The following is a 16359-nucleotide window of genomic DNA, read 5'->3' on the forward strand; positions in this document are numbered from 1 at the left end:
CTTCATTTTTTTCCTGTCTTTCATTCTTTTCATTCATTCATTCATTCATTCATTCATTCATTCATTCATTCATTCATTCATTCATCCATTCATGCATTCATTCATTCATTCATTCATTCATTCATTCATTGTACCCATCCATCTATCAATGTGATCCATTTTGTCATTCATTTATTCCTCCATCCATCCATCCATCCATCTATTCATCCATCCATCCATCCATCCCTACCATCCACGGTCCTATATACCACGTGATCCTGACGTCAGCAGCAGTTGACCTTTGCCCTGTAGGTACAGCGGTACCGGATATGGAATGGCCAGGTGAGACACAGGCGGACGTTACCGGCCCACAAAAACACCTTTTCTCAACAGGTTATGTTTTGCCCGGCATTTTCCGAGGAGCTTGTGCCCAAGACAAGACCGCCGAATGTCAAGAAGTCTTCTACGACGTCTTCTAAAGCCGTCTTAGTTCGATAAACTGTCTTCCATTTTTTCCAAAACAAAGGTAAGGCCCACCAGGTATCTAACGTTATGTGTGGGTGGGATGGGTGTGACCGATAGCTTACAAATATTATCTGTTTTTCGCGAGTTTGTTCGTTGTTTTGGGATCGATAAATCGTAGACAACAGCCGAGAAAATGACCGGAACTGCACAAGGAAGTGAGACGATTAAATTCCGTCGATAGAGACTTGTGCTTCGAATACTAAAAGAAAAACACAGATATATTTATGAATCATGTCATAGATATTATTACCTCTCTTTCTGACTCAGACATACCCTAAAGGTAACGTTGTTCATTGTATTACTTGTCATATAGCAAAGGAATCGTAAATAGATGTTACAGTAAGACGAGTAACCTGTTGTGCAAAGAATGTTATACGTATCTCTCCTACGTTCTAAAATGCCCCCCTCCCCAACACAGGTAAGGTATGAATCTATGATGTATATAACTGTTGTATATAACTACTTGATGTACAGATCATTTGTTTGTTTGTGTGTGTGTGTGTTTGTGTGTATGTGTGTGACAGTGTGTGTGTGTGTGTATGTCTGTGTGTGTTTGTGTGTGTATGTTTGTGCGTATAACGGGAGGGGTCCAAAGTCCGGTAGGGGTCCAAAGTCCGGTAGGATTTTAAAATCATTTTTGCGGAGATATGCATAAGTGTCTGCACATAATAAGTGCAACTTGTTATGGACTAAACCTTGTTGTAAATAACTGAAAAGTCAGAGTATGCGTCCAAGTTGGTAAGCCCCAACAGATAACGATTGAAAAAAGTACACAAGTTTGACGCCTTCCGTGCATGCTGACGAGCGAACATATCGAGAACATGGCCCGGGAAACTATTAAATAATTCATCGTCAAATACGAAATGTGAAAAGATACCACCACAGATGAGAATGCTATCTATAAAACTTCCTAAATAAGCACAGCTATGCCGTGTCTTTGCTTTTATAGTTGGATCATCGGAGCTGAATTATGCCGCATATTCACGGCCCTGTCAACCCCGCCATCTTTGTCAATCACCTATGAAGGAAGCCGAGCGATGCTCAACACGATGGAGTTAGTCAACCCGTCAGTAGAGTACCAATCATTCAAGAAAATCGATCCCTACCGACTAAAGAAATCCTGTAGTCATTTCTGCTGTTAAAAACGAGGTTGAAGCAGGAAATACAGAAGCCGAAAGTGAAAAAGTGTAATCGCAGGCAGACGTAAACAAAGTGCCGCCATTTTTCTTTTTGGCGACAGGTTGGTTTCACCGTGAGAGGTAATCCTTGTAAGTAAACGTATTTAAATATGCATCGTAATTCAAAATATTGCATATATTTGTGACAAAAAATAGTATTGCAGAAGCTTAGTGTTATTTTGCATGCATAGGATGCTTAAAGATATGCAGAGATGGATTGGTTGTTAACTTATCGGAGTTTGGACCCCCTTTTTTGTGTTAGAACGTTCCACTGAAACGCAAGTCCAAACCTGCCAAAACTTTCGCGCGCTGTCAAAGTAAAGTTCGGAATGCTACCGTTAAAGGAAACATACGTCTGCACAGCTTAAATCACAGTTATATGGTTGTTAACAAGATCTTATATTGTTTTTGATGGGTTGTCAGTAAAACGTACGATGACAAAAGCCATGCGCATTCACTTAGAACAGTTACCGGACATTGGATCCCCCCCGTTATATGTGTGTATGTTCATAAATTAATTTGTGTGTGTGTGTGTGTGTTTGTCACTTTGTGTGTGTGTCTGTGCTTGTCTGTGTGTGTGTGTCTGTGTGTGTGTGTTTGTATTATATAATGCACCATTTCAACTTAAAATTCTCTAAAACTCTGAACTATGAAAGGTGGATACTGCCAGAGCCCCTATGTACAATACTCAGGTCAGGACTGTAGTGCATTCTGCGCAGCGACTCCTGACGGGTCGTTCGGTGTAATATAACCAACTGCTGCCGCGCTGCGTGCCTGCGAAGCTGGTGTGTTCCGCCGAAGGGCGGTTATACCGGCCATATAGATACAGATACAGATACAGACTCTCAGTCGCTAAGAGATTTCGACCTTTTCTGATAAAATCCTAGCTAAAACTAAAAGCCTTACACAGTCATACTTATTGCCGCCTTGTTCCTGTTCACAAGTGACATCCACAGTGATGTGTGTGTGTGTGTTTATGTGTGTGTGTACTATGTGTGCATGTCTTTGCGTGTGTGTGCACGCATGTGTGTGTGCGTGTATGTCTGTGTGCCTGTTGGTGTACTACTGACAGAACTAGAAGTAGTACTAGTGCTAGTACTGGTATGTGTGTCTGTCTGTTTGTGTGTGTGTCTGTGTGTGTGTGTGTGTGTGTGTCTGTCAATGTTTCTGAGATGCCCAGTATACACAATACAACAATGCCATACATCTTCATGGGTGCTGTTCACAGTTTTTGTTACAAACCATTGTTAGGGGGTGAAGTCTGCCATCTCTGATCATGTCTTTGTTCCTGTTCTCCAGTGAGTGACATCCACAGCAATGGCAGATAACTACTACACGCGATCGTACGTGTCGGACGAACACAGCGACAGCCTGCTACGGGGACTGAACGCGCTCCGCTCAGACAGCCTGCTGTGTGACGTCACACTGGTGGCTGATGACCAGGGCTTCCAGGTAACGTAGAATTCGTTTTTAATTTATCCCCGCCAACAACAATTGTGGCATCGTACGGCCTAGTGGTTAGCCTTTCTGGGCCACTTTTATTAAAAACTCTTCATCCATTCTCCTGTGGTGGCCATCAGGTCTAGCCAGACATGCATCCATCCATCTTTAGGACACTAAAAATGCTCTAAATACGATAAAGAAATTAGACACACTAGATGCCCTTCTACTGCAGCAGATCCTCTGACAAGCAAGAAATTCTGATTGACAATCAATGTCACTAGTTCATTTGTGATCACAGTCTTCTTCTCTCTGATAGTAATGACAGTTTGCCCTTGAGGATACCTTAAAATGCACCAACAAAAATTTGCTAAAACTCCCCTGGACCCCATACTAATGCCTACTAGTATATCACTTGCAGGGACTCACCAAGAAGTTTGGACCCCTGTAATAAAATCCTACCAATAGTATAGGCCTGATAGAATTCATTTTTATCCCCACCAAAGCTAATCGTAGCCTCTGAATTCTAGCACTTCAGTCACAATCAGTGTGCTAAACTACATCTGTATCACATCAATCGTCAATTGGATCAATATCACATTCACTTTCCCAGGCGCACCGAGCCGTCCTGGCCTCCTGTAGCGACTACTTCAAGGCCATGTTCACCAGCGGGATGCGAGAGTCCAGCGAGACACACGTCGAACTCAAGGGCGTGTCGGCCAACGGGCTGCAACACGTTCTTGACTTTGCGTACACGTCTCGCCTCGGACTGAGTCTACAGATCGTGCAGGACGTCATTGGAGCTGCCAGTCATCTACAGGTCAGTCAAACAGTCAATCAATCAATCTGTCAATTGATCAATGATTATTGGAACACGCCTCGGACTGAGTCTACAGATTGTGCAGGACGTCATTGGAGCTGCCAGTCATCTACAGGTCAGTCAATCAATCAATCTGTGTATCTGCCTATCCTTTAACCAGTCAATTTTATCAATGATTATTGGAACACGTCTCGCCTCGGACTGAGTCTACAGATTGTGCAGGATGTCATTGGAGCTGCCAGTCATCTACAGGTGAGTCAAACAGAACAGTCAATCCATCAATCTGTCAATTGATCAATGATTATTGGAACACGTCACGCCTCGGCCTGAGTCTACAGATTGTGCAGGATGTCATTGGAGCTGCCAGTCATCTACAGGTCAGTCAAACAGTCAATCAATCAATCTGTCAATTGATCAATGATTATTGGAACACGTCTCGCCTCAGACTGAGTCTACAGATCGTGCAGGACGTCATTGGAGCCGCCAGTCATCTACAGGTTTGTTAGTTTTTGTTTGTTTGAACCTTAAAGTTTGTTTATTCATGGAAGCTCAAATCGGCCTGCAGGCCGCTTTTCATTGAGGTCGTGAGGGAAGAGGCAAGGGTCAGACAAAGTATGTAACAACAGATACAGTTGTCAAGGTGAATTGAGGTGAGTCAATCTTTCAATTAGCCAGTCAATCAGTCAATCCATCAATCCATCAATCTGTCTATCCATCAATCAGTCAGTCAGTCAATGATTATTGGAAATCAAAGCACGTTCTTGACTTTGCGTACACGTCGTGCCTCGGCCTGAGTCTACAGATCGTGCAGGACGTCATTGGAGCTGCCAGTCATCTACAGGTTTGTTTGTTTTTGTTTGTTTCAACCTCTGTTTATTCATGAAAGCTCAAATCGGCCTGCTAAGGCCACTTTTCGTTGAGGTCATGAGGGAAGAGACAAGGGTCATGCAATGTATATAACAGAGATACAGTTGTCAAGGTGAGGTGAGGTGAGTCAATCTTTTAATTAGCCAGTCAATCCATCAATCAATCAATTCATTAATGATTAGTGGAAATCAAAGCACGTTCTTGACTTTGCGTACACGTCTCGCCCTGGACTGAGTCTACAGATCGTGCAGGACGTCATTGGAGCCGCCAGTCATCTACAGGTCAGTCTGTCAATCAATCAATCTGTTTGTCTATCCTTTGACCAGTCAATTTTATCAATGATCATTGGAAATCAAAGCACGTTCAAATCCAATAGTCCGATTGTCCCGGGCAAGTGGGGGAGGGTAAGTGCATGCCTGATCGGGCAAGTAAGATTTTGTTGATGAGTGAGATTTTTGATATGAATGTACATGTACTTGTTACTTTTCACAGTCATGGTATCAAGCATTGTCCAACACAGAAAAAAACAAAACCTGATGCATATGCACACATGCATATAATGAACACATATGCACACACACACTTGCACACACACACAGACAATGCGTACACACACACACACACACACACACACACATACTTGTACACCCACACTGTGACAGGCACACATGTGTGCATATGCATCAGGTTTTGTTTTTTCCGCAGCATGTGTATTGTGTGTGTGTGACACCTAACTGTACATCAGAATGCTGAATTAGAAGTGAATCTTTCCATCCCCAGGTCCTGCCCATCATCGTTATTGTGGAGAAGTTTCTCGTGGCGGAGATCAACGTCGATAACTGCATCGCCATTGGTCAGATCGCCGCGAACTATGACCTCAGTGCGGTCGCCAACCAGGTCAACCAGTTCATGCTGATGCACTTCAAACAGGTGATTTTTTTTTTTTTTTTTTTGTACATGTATAACTTTCATCAATTTTGTACAGTAGTTACAGGGTTCATCAGGTAGGGCTGTGTACCTAGATTCCCGTACCTGCAACATACCTTTGAAATTGTTTAGGTACAGGTCCGGACCTAAACATCTGTGTATCTGTTCTGGTACCTAAACAAACTAAATCACCACTGAATATCACTGTTTGAGACTAAAGATAAGTAAATTCCAGTTCAAAGATGAAAATTGTGATAATCTTGCAGTTGAAAACTTTGTGTTGAGTTTCAAATATCTAAATCCTCATACAAAGACTACAATTTTTCACTAAAGCTACATTCATAACTTACAGACAATCGATCAAACTAGTTTAGGTACAGGAAAAGGTCTGGACCTGTACTTAAACTCCTGAACCTGTACCAGCACCTGTACGTGAAATTTCTTTAGACACACAGCTCAAGCTTCAGGCCTTCCAATTGCACCATACAACCATTTCTTCTCTCCTCAGGTGTCGCAGATTGATGACTTCCTGAGCCTGCCCCTGGAGCGGGTGTCGGAGCTGATCGGCAGCGATTGGCTGCTGGGCTGTGACGAGGTCGAGCTGTTCCACATCGCACTGCGTTGGCTGCGGCACGAACCGGCGCGCATGGCGTACGCCAGCCAGATCATGGAGAACATCCGGTTTCCTCTCATGAGTCCGGGCGATCTGGTCGACCAGGTACTGCTATTGTCATTCATTTTGCATCAGCCATCTTCTACTGCTTAGCCTCTATACAGGGATTACTAGCAATGTGTATGGTGTTAGTAACAAGTGATCAGAACAAGTAAACAAAGGGAAATAAATTAAAGGTAAGTACACTAAGGAACATAGACACATGTACACAAACCAGATCATGGAAAACATTCGGTTTCCTCTCATGAGCCCGGGCGACCTGGTCAACCAGGTACTGTTATTTTCATTATGTTTACTTTCACGGAAGGTAAACTGTAACTCACTAAAGATGTTGTTTTTGCTCTGTTTCCTCTTCTCCAAAGAAATAAGGTCAATGACCTGGACCATACGACTGTCACCATGGTAACCGGTAAAGTAGCAGACACTCCGTGGTGTTCGGTTACGTGATGCAGCAAATGTCTTAGCACAGAGCTAGAGGGGCTTGCGTCACTATATTTAGAAATGTGTTGGAATAACTGTTGCCAGTGTTAGAATGCAATATGTGAAGGTAAACATATTTGCTTGCAAATGTGACATTTCTAGTTTTCTTTATTTTTCATATATTTTTTTCATTTTCATATTGGTTAAGATAAAAATCCTGTATAAGATAAAATATTGTTTTGGACATTTGAACTCAATTTCAGATAAGTCTTTATACAATTTTTGTTGCATCAAACCCAGGTGCAGTCAGTTGACATCATGGACAGCGACTCGACCTGCCGAAAGTTTCTCCTGGAGGCTTTTAACTTCCAGACACTTCCGTATTATTATTGTTTTGGACATTTGAACTCGATTTCAGTTAAAGTTTTATTCGATTTTCATTGCTTCCTACCCAGGTACAGTCCGTTGACATCATGGACAGCGACTCGACCTGCCGAAAGTTTCTCCTGGAGGCGTTTAACTACCAGACTCTTCCTTACCGCCAACACGAGCTCCAGTCGGCGCGCACCGGCGTGCGGTCGATCCTGCGAGCCATCGTGTGTATCGGAGGAACCCCTTACACCGACGACCGCGTGGTGAAGGACAAGGTGCATGGCCAGTTGGTCAGGGTACGTCCGTCTTCTTCTTTTTTTAATTTACTTAGGATTCACCGCAAAACAAGGCTCATGGAGCCACTCAAGCATTTTGGGTTACAATGCTGTATTGTGAAGAAAGATGTCTGTTAACCCTTTACTTAAACAGTTTCAGGTTGTACCCCATGGGGAAGCATGTCCGTGGTAGCTTATTCTATATGCATAACGATGTATTTCTAGGAAAGAAGCTCTTAGCATGGAACTTCCTCCTGTTAGGAGGATTGTGGAGGAAAAAAGGATGTTTTGCGTCTAACAGTTCTTTTTTAACGGGATTGTTTGGAGCAAGATTATCAAATCACTTCATGGCAATATACTAGGAAGTTGGAAATAACTGTGCAAGGAGATAGCGGTGAACATTGGTTTCGAAGCCTCATAGGTTGTAACTGAGGGAGACAATTGTCGAGAGTGTTCCAAACGTTTGGCAGTCTGAGAAAAGAAACTGTTGCTGTAGAAGAACTTTGAGATCGGTAATTACCGAAAAGCCACTTACTTTGAACGGGGAGAACGTAGAGCGTGTGCGGAGGTTCAAACTCCTTGGAGTGATAGTCAGCGACGACTTGTCCTGGGGCCCACACATTGAGTACATGTTGTCGAAAGTCAGCCCCAGGATTCACTACCTGCGACTGTCCAAACGAGCCGGGCTACCAGCAGACGTACTTCTCCAGATCTACAAGACATTCATCCGCCCAGTACTGGAGTACGGCTCACCGGTGTGGGGAGGTCTACCCCGCGGTCTGGCTGAAGAGCTGGAGAAAGTCCAGAGGTCCTGTTGCAGGATCATCGGTATACCCTACGAACAGCTACCTACCTTGGAGTCCCGGAGACGGGATGCGACTGTACGTGAACTGAGAAGGGTGGTGGCTGACGCCACTCACCCTTGCCAGGAGTTCCTGCAGCCGGCTACAGAGTGTCAGTACCAGCTACGACGGGCTCCCCGTTTTAAGCTGCCACTGAGCCGGTCCAACAGACATTCGCAATCGTTTATCCCCAGGGCCCTTGCTCTGTTGAATGACAATTAACGCACTATCACATCCGTATGACGTGTACCGAACTCATTGTTACAAATATGTATAGTAAACGTCTGTAATTTGTGATTTTAAGCAAAATTATAAGTCAATGTAAAGTATGCCTTTAAAATTGTAATAACTTTTTAAACAATGTTTAATAACGAAGCTTGTAAACACCAACACAATTCAGGCTAAATTGCCTGCAAAGTGGTGATTTTAATAAAGTTCAAAGTTCAAAGTAATTGAACAGTATAGCGATGTGAGTTTGAAGAAAACCTAGTGTTGTGCTGAAAGGCTCTCAATGGTGGGACAAGTAGTATGAGTAGAAGTAGCCATGGAAGTAACAGTACCTAGCAACACCTAGCTGCAGTGTAGAGTACTGCAGCAGTGACACTTGCTGCAGTGCAAAATAGTTACCAGTCAGTATTACCCCAAAAAAGGTTTAGTGCCTAATAAGTTATTTCATTTCTTAATAATAGTATAACCAGCAGGTCTGATGTTTGCTTTTGTCTGTTTTTTCATATATTCTCTAATTGTTACTGGTCACCAATGTATAAAACAAACACACATCTTTCCTTGTCGTGCAGAGGTGGTTTGAGGTGGGTACGATGGATGAGGGAAGATGTCACCATGGTGTGGCCATCATGGACAACTTCCTCTACGTGGTGGGGGGTCAGACCATCCAGTACCCGTCTGGGGATGGGGCTGTGGCTATGTGCTCACGTTATGACGTTTGGACAGGTATGTACTAGGGGTGGGGCTGAATACCTGAACGTAACGTCAGTTATAGGTACAGGTGGGAGTTGGGAGGGGGCCAGACTATCCAGTACCCCTCTGGGGATGGGGCTGTGGCCACGTGTTCACGCTACGATGTTTGGACTGGTGTGTATGATCTTACTCCAGCTGTATGTTTCTGTTGTAATAGCACAGCATAGTCCATCAGCAGTAGGGCTGTGTTAGTCTCTACCAGACTGACAATGCTGGCTCTTACAGGGAGAATAGTTTGCCAGGGGAGTTTTACTACTAAAGGGTTCGACTGGTGGGATTATGCTAACCTTCATGGACAATTTCATACCAGACTATCCAGTACTCGTCTGGGGATGAGGCTGGGCCACATGCTCACGCTATGACGTATGGACAGGTATGTACTAGGGCTATGTTAGTCTCTACCAGACTGACTATGCTGGCTATTACAGGGAGAATACTGTAAATGCATTTAAGTTCGCGGGGATTTAATTTCGCGGTAGCGGGAAAATGGACTTTTCGCGGTGGTTTTAATTTCGCGGTAGCACCATGCACTGTAGTCTCTTACTGTTATGGAAAAATGTTCGCGGTGGTTTTAAATTCGCGGTTAAGCGGCCGCCGCGAAAACCGCGAATATTAATCCACCGCGAACATTTCTGCATTTACAGTAGTTTGTCAGGAGAGTTTTGCTACTAAAGGGTCTGGCTGGTGGGAATGCTAACCTTAGCCTGGACTGACTCCCCCCGCCAATTTCCCGATTTTTTTTTGCCGAATTCTACAATCTCCGGACCCCCGTAGGAAGGCCTTGTGGCTGCAAGCGCAGCAGGACTTAAGTCTGATGGCTTCTTTTACATGTTCAAGATGTGGCCTGACTTATCAGTCTATACAATATACATGTATTATATTAATATCACACCCTACATTACATTCAAGTATTGTCTTCTGTTTATCTTTCCTTTGTTGTTTCCACAGACACGTGGTTACAGATGAAGTCCATGCATGAGAAGAGAGCGCACTTCCACCTAAGCGCGCTAGGGGGCAGACTTTATGCCGTCGGTGGGAGAAACAAGGAACAGAACCTCAAGTCTGTGGAGGCCTTTCTTCCAAGGGAGAACAGGTGATGTTACAATTTTAAGACTTAATATCCATGCACAAAATAAAGTGCTTACCAACAAACTTTCGATCAGTCCTCTGATCCTTCTCAAGTTGAAAGATCTTAAGATTCATATGGATTCCTTGCTTGTTGGAAATTTTAATGTAAAGATGTAGGACAAAATGAAAACAAAAGGCTTGGAGAAAGACAGAATATACTCCCTAAAACTGTATGTGCCTTGGTAGAGATGTTTGGCTTTAAGCTAGACCAAATATTTTAAAAACTTAGACATGTATTGTCTGTTCAGTACATCAGAAGGAGCTGTATCAATGTCTTTTGTACAGTAAACTACAAACTACAGAATGTAAAATATTTTACAAAGTATATTTTATTCTAAATTCTACTTAGTACAAAGGAAGAAAGACTAACATGAGTAAATTTGTAGTATTTTGTAACAGTCATGTACATGATTGATTGGTTGATTGACGTATTGACAGATGGATGTACGTGGCACCACCATTACAAAGGTAGCTTGATACAACAAAAAGATTATGACCAACAACCACAAACTACAAAATAGAGATCAATTCTACAATAAAAGGTAATATGAGTAAATCTCTTGTATCTTGTATAAAAAACATAATTCGTTGATTGATTTATTGGTTTATTGATGTATTGACAGATGGATGTACGTGGCGCCGCTACGCGGGTACAGCACAGGCCACGCGGGGTGCGTTTGCGACGGAAAGCTCTACACGAGCGGCGGATACGGCACCTCCATGAACAACGTCCCCCACGAACGCGTCTTACAATTCTACGACCCGGAACAGAACGCCTGGCAGTGCCGCGCGCCGATGACAACCGGTCGCATCTGGCACTGCATGGCCACGCTCGGAGACAAACTCTACGTCATGGGCGGGGATATCGGAGATGCGAGGCTACACGTTCTCACTGCGGAATCGTACTGTCCGGTCGCAGACCAGTGGACCGCCATTGCGCCGATGCTGACAGGACAGAGTGAAGCAGGCGTGGCGGTTATAGACGATAAGATATTTTTGCTGGGAGGTTACGATTGGAACAACAGGGACGTGATAGGGAGCTCGCAGTCTTATAGACCGGAGGATAACATCTGGAGACGAGAGGCAAGCCTACCACAGGCGGCGGCGGGAGTCGCGTGCTGCGTGGTGAAACTACCGCGGAGATACGCTCATGCGGTGGATGACTGAGGAGCAACAAGAGGGGAATCTTTCGCTTTCTATCTGCTGCATAATGCAAAACTAATTAAGAATTGGTAGCCATTTTTTGGCTACTTCATTGTTTTAAGGTAGAATTTAGAACCAGAGAGAATTGTTACATTGATGAAGGTTAGACATCGAGGTAATAAAATATGCCAAATAGCAATTTGTCTCTGGCGAAAGGTAGTGGATGCTACCCAGGGCTCTAGCCAGCTCAAATTTTTTTTTCCGTCAGCCAATTCCCATTGTCGCGAAAACACTATTCCAGGAGTTAGAGAGACTGAACTGAGACCTTGAAAAACAGGTTTTAATGAGATAATCATATGCGAGAGGGCGCCGACACACTTCGTCAACAATAGTAACAATAGCAAAACAAGCCGCCTGTAGCTAATCCACCAAGGATTTTTGTCCGTCAAGGTTGACGTAATGGTTTTAAAAATTTTCTGTCACAAGCAGCAAATTTCCATCAATTAACGGAAAAACAGAAGCTGGCTAGAGCCCTGATGCTAACTGAAACATCTATCAACATTTCCAAGTCCAGCTGCTTGCATAACTGGTATGTGGCATAGAATAGGGATTTGGCAACCAAATGACATGTATAAATTCTGTCATTTCTGAAAATATCAAAAACTATGTGCTAGTAATCTTTAAATCTATTATATACCATTTACAACTCTATCCTGTTTCTTGAGTACTTTAAATGTATTTAAGTTCGCAGGGATTTAATTTTGCGGTAGCGGGACAAACGACTTTTCGCGGCCGTTTTAATTTCGTGGTACCACCATGCACTGTAGTCTCGTACTGCCATGGAAAAAATGTTCGCGGTGGTTTTTAATACGCGGTGAAGCGGCCACCGCGAAAACCGTGAACATTAAACCACCGCGAAAGTTTCTGCATTTACATTAACTTTGGCATTGTGTTATTTGTGTGTCTCATTACCTGGACGTCTAACCTTCATTGACATGTTGAGGAGATAGTTAAGGAATCTTATTGTCAGATAAGATGCTGTTACTCAACAGATGGTAGATGGTAGATACTTAAGAAATGTTCTTGAAAATTAGATAAGATTTTAAAACTTTAATGTAAGGATATCTTCAAGATACAGTTTGGATGATATTCAAGAATACTATTATTAATGACAATTATCCAATAAGAATTTATCATCTCAAGATGATGGGTTAAAAACTGAACACATTCTAAGCCATGCTCTGCTGAATCAATAAAAATTTGGAGCATAAATTAATGCACAGACGGGATAAGTTTTACTCTCCAAGCAGAGGTTAGGCTCTGGCTTTTTTGTTTTACTTTTGTTTTAGCCGTTTTTATTCTCACGAGACATCAAGAAAACGGTACAAAATACAAAGCCTGATAGAAAAGTTTAAGCTTAAAAAAAAAAGTTTAAAAAACAGCCAGAGCCTAATCTTAGAGAGGAGAAAAGTTTTACAAATGTTGTTGTTACTTAGATAACATGTTTTTAGTCTTAAATTTCTCTACGAGAAATATCGTTTTACATCTCTTAACCCTAACCCTGCTAATCTCTGCAATTACTGGTGCAAATTTGGTGTATATATGCGTGTTTGGCAGGAAGGAGGGTAAGAAATGTTACTGTAGTTCAGATGATACATTGTACTAGTTGGTTTCAAATGTCTCCAAGAGAAAATTTGTTCTACTACATTCCTTAGCTTTGATTAACCTGCTACCTTCTGCAGAACCGGTTCAACTTTGGTGTATAAATGGGTACTTGGCAGATAGAAGGGTAAGGAGTTTTATTCTCAGAGAGAGAAAATTACAAATGTTTTGTGAAAACATATATTCCAGAACTTCAAAATTTTCCAGCTTTTTATTATGTCTTGTTCTGTATTTATATACATTGTATGTTTTTACGGAGCTATCTGACCAGAGCATGTGCTTTGTGCTATGTTTAACGATTGTTTTATGAATAACAATGAATTTAAGGTAGCTGTAAAGATGCTATAGGTGCATTTATATGATTGTATATGGAACTCAAATTTCACTACTTCATGTTCTGTATTGTTTTTTTTTGTGGTAGCTAAATTGATGTATGCATGTTATCCTCACATTCACTCACTCACACTTATTCCTCTCTCAGTCACTCACTCTCTCTCATTCACTCATTCCCGTATGATCTAACTTTTCCATCAGTGTTCAATGAATTTTACTCTATCATTATCAGATTCAGGCTTCAGATTGCTCACTGGATTTTAGTCAACATTTTGCGATCTGGCAGGTTTTTAACTGTTCTATGTTCTACTGTTAGATACTAGATACATGTAGGTGTTAGTACCATCCTCTTTGGTTCCCTCTGCAAAACTGAAAAACCAGTGGACTAGTTCGGACTAGGCCGGCCCGGTCTGAAGTGGTCCGAGAAAATTTGGACTAGTCCGGACCTGTTTGACTTTGGGTCAGGTGGTCCCGGGATGGGGTCTGGGACTAGTCCAGCAGGTCAGGTAGTCCAGGACCAACAACAACCCTCCAGGTCTTCAGTGAGCAAGCGAAAGTATTGAGCCAGCGGTCAGTACGGAGGATGGTACTCAGGCTATGTAGGTGTTGGGAATTTCATAACAGTGAAAGAAAATATTTACTCAGTTGTTCTAAATGCTGCTAAGGTGCTAAAGACTAAGCTATTGAAGGTGAAGAGACAATTTAAGGTTTGTAAATTGTTGACAAGCTGCAATCAGTATAGCCCTGCAATATATTGTAAATAGCTTCTGCAATTATTGTAAATAACTTCTGCAGCTTCTAATACTTAATGTGAGACCAAACCAGTTTAGTTTCTTGGTCCCTGGATTGCCCCATTTAATTTTTTTTTTTAGAAAAAAAGTTATTGAAAAAAGAACCAAGAGATTCAGTTGGTTTGTCTGTGTAGTGGTTAAGTATAAGGTTATAAGAAGTTGCTGGCCATGCAATGTTGTAACACTTGCTGCTTTTCTTAAAATGATGCCAGGAGTTAAAGTGAAAAAAATGTTTATCAGCCACTTTTGCCATTAGCTTTATGAATTAAAGTTGTTTCCATATGCTAAATTATATTTGCTACATGTCAAAGACAAAGTTATTACATGTTTGACTTTACATTTTGCAGTCTTTTGTAATAACCTGGAGATAGACAGGTCTTATGTACAGGTTTGTCCGTATATTATATTAAGAACATTCCAAAGAGTTGGCTCACATTTATAAATATTTTACCTCTGCATGTTTGGAGAGAGACAAAATTTGGAAGACGTCAAAATGTTCCAAATTTTATAGGCTTTATCTTGAAAGTCTATAATGCCATCATTATCTTACTGGGATACTTTTGGCTCCACCCATGGAGTGTTGCCAAAAATGTTTACATTTGGTGAAATCCAAATAAAGTTGTTTCTGTTATAGAGAAGACTATTGTGTGTTCAACTTACTTTTGCTCCTTCCAGTGTCTGCGTCGGGCCGCGCTAATTTATTTTCTTCGTTTTCATTCTATTTTCAGTTAAGCCCCGGTCACAAGAATCGTACGATTGACTGCGATGGAGGTTTTATGCGCGGTATAAGCGCAGTGCGTCGTAAGTCGGGGAAGAATCGGAAGCAATGGTTTAAATATAGGAAGCCGTCAGGTGGCTATTCAGAAGAGACACAAGTGAAAAATCGTACGACGCTGGAAAAAATTTTGAACACCATCCGATGCTCTGCGATGGCTGATTTTGCTTACGATTTAGCTGCGATCCACTGCGATCATCGTGCGATATGCGGAATATGTCATCGCACGGACGTCGTACGATTCTTGTGACCAGGGCTTAAAATAAAAGAATAAGAGAAAATTAGTAGCGGCATGCCCCGGTGTGCGATGTTACAAATCCTTCCGTCTATTTTCGTGATCTGTTATTCCTGATCATGATATCAGGATAATATTTTTCTACAATCTAGAAACAGCAAATTGAATTGGTTCTGCCCAATGTCTACATTTTCAGTCTAACCAGGAAACAGACCGAACAAAATACGGAAACACCTGTTAAAGCGCGTTAACAGATTGTCGGGTGAAACTTCCTGGGTTTTTTTTGCATGACTCAATGTTTCTTTTTGGCAGTCGCATTATCTTTTCAGACAACGTGTTCAACACTCTGGATGGACTTTTTTTCAGATTATCACCACAGGATTATTTTATTTTTTATGACTCGGTACTTCTTGTTGTGCTGTCACCTTATCTTTAGCAACATGACGTGCCCTTTATACTAGTACTAGCTTATCACCATAGTCAGGGTTATTCTGGGTAGTTGTTTTGTGACTCAGTGTTTCTTTTTATCACCTTATATTTAGCGGCATGACGTGTCCTGTACTATGGGGGTGTTTTTGTTTAGATCCTTACCTGGTAAATGTTTAGCTAATTATAAAACAAACCAATCGTGACCTCGTCTCCAAGCAGATGGAAGGTAAAATTGTAATGTTTTATAACTTTCCGTGTTCGTAACAAACGACCTGCAAGAATAACAAAACCGGGTGATAGGAAACGGTACGATTTTGCCCTCCGACGTCTGCTTGGAGATAAGGTCGTTCTTACTTCAACCCGAAAGCATGAAAGTTAACCCTCTTAGTAAAATCCTTTCTTGGAGTGAAGCATAATGTTTTAGTAGCCTCTACCAGACTCCCGCCTGGCTGAATTGTAATAGGGGACTTTGGTAGTCTCTACCAGACTCCGGATCGCTGGAAATATCGTAGAAATGGAACAAATCAGAGGAGTAAGCCGGCCAGAGGAATATAACCGGCCAGGGAA

At 42.2% G+C, this 16359-nt stretch overlaps 1 protein-coding gene across 1 annotated transcript; it reads left to right on the plus strand.

Annotated features, from left to right (window-relative positions):
• The first annotated feature begins 248 nt into the window (after positions 1 to 248).
• LOC118427974 (kelch-like protein 26) lies at positions 249 to 11790 on the plus strand. Its single transcript, XM_035837940.1, has 9 exons — positions 249 to 505; positions 2982 to 3134; positions 3736 to 3942; positions 5590 to 5739; positions 6245 to 6454; positions 7285 to 7497; positions 9116 to 9269; positions 10245 to 10389; positions 11048 to 11790. Exons 2-9 carry the CDS (start codon positions 3000 to 3002, stop codon positions 11589 to 11591), a joined length of 1758 nt encoding a protein of 585 aa, XP_035693833.1. The 5' UTR covers positions 249 to 505; positions 2982 to 2999; the 3' UTR covers positions 11592 to 11790.
• The last annotated feature ends 4569 nt before the right edge of the window (positions 11791 to 16359 follow it).

Source organism: Branchiostoma floridae, chromosome 12 (genome assembly GCF_000003815.2).
Source record: "Branchiostoma floridae strain S238N-H82 chromosome 12, Bfl_VNyyK, whole genome shotgun sequence".
NCBI classification, from domain to species: Eukaryota; Metazoa; Chordata; class Leptocardii; order Amphioxiformes; family Branchiostomatidae; genus Branchiostoma; species Branchiostoma floridae.

What these genes read in the sequence shown, in the direction of transcription:
- LOC118427974 (XM_035837940.1), top strand. Translation starts at nt 3,000, where the DNA reads ATGGCAGATAACTACTACACGCGATCGTACGTGTCGGACGAACACAGC. An exon ending in CTGATGACCAGGGCTTCCAG is followed by an intron (nt 3,135 to 3,735) that starts GTAACGTAGAAT and finishes TCACTTTCCCAG; the next exon opens with GCGCACCGAGCCGTCCTGGC. An exon ending in CGGGCGATCTGGTCGACCAG is followed by an intron (nt 6,455 to 7,284) that starts GTACTGCTATTG and finishes CTTCCTACCCAG; the next exon opens with GTACAGTCCGTTGACATCAT.